This window comes from Carassius gibelio, chromosome B1 (genome assembly GCF_023724105.1).
Source record: "Carassius gibelio isolate Cgi1373 ecotype wild population from Czech Republic chromosome B1, carGib1.2-hapl.c, whole genome shotgun sequence".
NCBI lineage: Eukaryota > Metazoa > Chordata > Actinopteri > Cypriniformes > Cyprinidae > Carassius > Carassius gibelio.
Genome location: NC_068396.1, coordinates 23,601,039 through 23,604,112, shown reverse-complemented (window position 1 = coordinate 23,604,112; position 3,074 = coordinate 23,601,039). Strand labels below are relative to the sequence as shown.

The 3,074-nt window shown below is 37.0% G+C and overlaps 2 protein-coding genes across 8 annotated transcripts in view; both read left to right on the top strand.

The window, feature by feature from the left end:
- The window catches only part of tmem134 (transmembrane protein 134), a 790,957-nt gene that overhangs the window by 750,161 nt on the left and 37,722 nt on the right, over window positions 1–3,074 (top strand). The gene's annotated exons all lie outside the window — the stretch shown is intronic.
- The window catches only part of gpm6ab (glycoprotein M6Ab), a 56,297-nt gene continuing 54,564 nt past the window's right edge, over window positions 1,342–3,074 (top strand). The window contains exon 1 of the mRNA XM_052545512.1: window positions 1,342–1,454. Coding sequence (XP_052401472.1) covers window positions 1,451–1,454 — 4 coding nt within the window. The 5' untranslated portion in view covers window positions 1,342–1,450. The remainder of the gene's footprint in view (window positions 1,455–3,074) is intronic.

The window sequence follows — 3,074 nt, the reverse complement described above, 5'->3', positions numbered from 1 at the left end:
GTTAACGCTGCCTCCGAATCTTTGCGACGATTGGTCAATTCGAAGCATGGCGTCACACGCTGTCCCAGTTTTTGAACGCTGATTGGTCATTTGCCTGTCAATCAACGCAAATCATAGCCCAAATCCATGTAATCTTCGTTCGGGGAGGAGTGCTCAGTCAGGTGCTCGTGCTTTCTTGTATTTGTAGTCCAAACGGCTGGCCATCTTCTGTTAAAAAAATTAAATTAAATTAAAAATAAAACTTTAACATTGTGCACTTTGGCAACCGTTCATTCAGACTGATTGCTTGTCTAATATATCTGACTGTGAATGCTGTGTGTAGAGAGAATGTATTATTTATCCTGCAGGCTTTTTCACACATATTCAGTTTCATTAGCGGACTTTCACCCATCACATGCTAGAAAACACATTGGCAGTTTTAACAGATAACGGTTAACACATTACGGTTTTTCATAAAGATTATGTCTGCTAGTGGTCGGGTGTAAAATCGTGTCATCATTATTTAGTGTAGATAAAATACAATCTGAAGAGAAGATTATTCGTGTATTCATCAAATTTAAAGTGCAACTCCTCCCTTCGACCGGCAGAGGGCACTGCTGGCCTAACTCATATTATGTTGTGAACCGTTGCACTCTACAGAAAGGGTGTGTTCGCTGAAAAACATGACGTTACACCTTAGTACCTGCTTCCCAAGGCCATGAAACCCGAAATTATAGAGTGGAAAATTTGTGAAAAATAATGAAATCATATAAATGTCAGAAATTTATTTTATTTATTATTTTTATTTTTATTTTTATCTTTTTTATTTTTATTTTTTAGATTTGATTGATTCTATTATCCTCATTTGCAACTCGATTTGGATCAATCCGATGTAAATTTATTTTCAAGTTATGCTCAGATCTATATATTTAATTGACAATGGCTTGTTAAACTGCCTCTAAACCGTTGAATTTCGTTCATTAGCTTGTTTCAGGAAAATAAATATCGAACTACACACACACACACACACACACACACACATTTTCAGCTTATCGCTTTTCACATTTTAGTAATGCAGGAGAATATATGTATTTTTTTATTCAGATATTTGGTTTCCTCTACCATGTAATCCATCAATAAAACTGCACTGTTATCATCATCATCATTATCATTATAATATTGTTATAGGCCACCATTTCATTAATATATAGTTTATTAATATATTTAAGAGATTCAATGAACAAATTAATATTACTTCTAAAACAGAAAAAAATATAATATAATAATACATTAGCTTTTACCCGCTAAAATATATTTTTAATTCATGAAATTTGTCACTAATAAGTTTTCTCCGCCCGTTGGTGATTGTGACGTCACCTCATTAATATACAGACGGTCGCGCTTCCAGCCTTCAGTTTCAAACTCTTGAACTTGAGGACTTTTCCAGCGTTGTCAAGCTCTAGTCTCAAACATGGGTAAGTCATTGCTTTTTCGTTTTAAGTGAAGTCGAGAAGACGACTTTGAAAAGTGCGTGTGAAGTACAAGTACTACCACTCGGTATAGAGAATAACAGAAACTGTTTTGATTCAACAAGTTACCACTTACTGAGAGAAAGAGCTGAGCGTTTTTTATTAAGTTAACTTAAATATTTTAAAGTATAAGCTCACAGAAACAATGTAATGTTTGTAACAACTTACCTACACTCATGTTGTTCCAAACCCGTATAAAAAAAAAAGAAAAAAAAAAAGAAGAAGTTTTCTTAAACATATGAAGAATGACAGCTTCAGTCACCATTAATTTTCATTGCATCTTTTCTCCATGCATTAAAATTGAATGGTGACTGTCATTCTTATGTCTCCTGTTGTGCTCCACAGCAGAAAATTGAGGCTTTGAAACAACAAGTGAAGGATGATGATAGAATTTTCATTTTAGGCAAGCTATTATTTTTCAGCAAAGGAAAGAGGTACAGCAGCATTGTTAGGAAGACCATATTGTTGTCTCTCTTTCTGTTTGCAGTTGAATATGTGAGAAGGATATCTGGTATACTGTACGTAAGCAAACATGTCTTTCTCTCTTGCTCAAGCTCATAATCAGATTATAGTGATTTTACCTGGGGCATATAATCAAAACCAACTGGGCCTTTTAATGTCATTCAGATATTGTGTTGCAGCAACATATTTCAAACTACTTCCAAATAGTTAACAGATAAGTGTTCGCAACTCTATGTGACAAAACACAATGTGACAAGATGCTTTCCAGTGACTGGAAAATCGGAGGACCTGTTTTTTTCCACCCTTCAAATGCAATGCAAAAATGACAGAGGGATAGGCTAATTATTGTCAGGAAAACTAAATACAGGAAATGTTCACATCAGCTGTGGAACAGCTGGAAGCAGAGGTGCAGAAGTTCATGGTTGCCTCACTAATCAAATGCATCTTATGCATAATGTGCAGCACTACTGACCACCTGCTACAGAATCAATCACAGCTCTTTAAATCCCTTAGACCAGCTTCAGAGCACAAATTGAATGGATTCTCTCTAGGCACAAAACAGTTTGTTCTTATTATGTGTATTTTATATCTGGATCTTGGCATCTGAAAGGCACTGTACTGGGGATCTCATTCCATGTTCTGTTTACCAGTTATAGCTGGAATATGAAAAATGACAACACTCGTTTGTGCTGAAGAAAGACAGACTTTGTTGAAGCTCTCATTCATGGTGCCTGCTGATGGTCTGTACCCCCTTTATTCTGTCTAATATATGCACGGAGTCACATGAGGGATAAATAGCCACATTATGTTTCTCTGTTAGCCGCCTCCAAACATTCTCCTCTTGTGGGGGGCCTTTGATAATCCTGACAAGCGCCTCTGTTTTTGTGAGACTGCCTTGCCCTCCCACCATCCCGTTCTCGCTCTTCTTTCACTGGCTGTTGGTCGATCTAATGAGCAGAACATGGGTTTGGGTTAATGGGGTTCAGGGACTTAAAACTGGAATGCTGTCTCCTAGGCCACAGTCGTGTCCTACTACAGATGTCCAGTTAAAAGGCCAGCCAGTGCCTTTGGCGTGTGTATGTGTTTCTGTGTGAGGGTACAAGT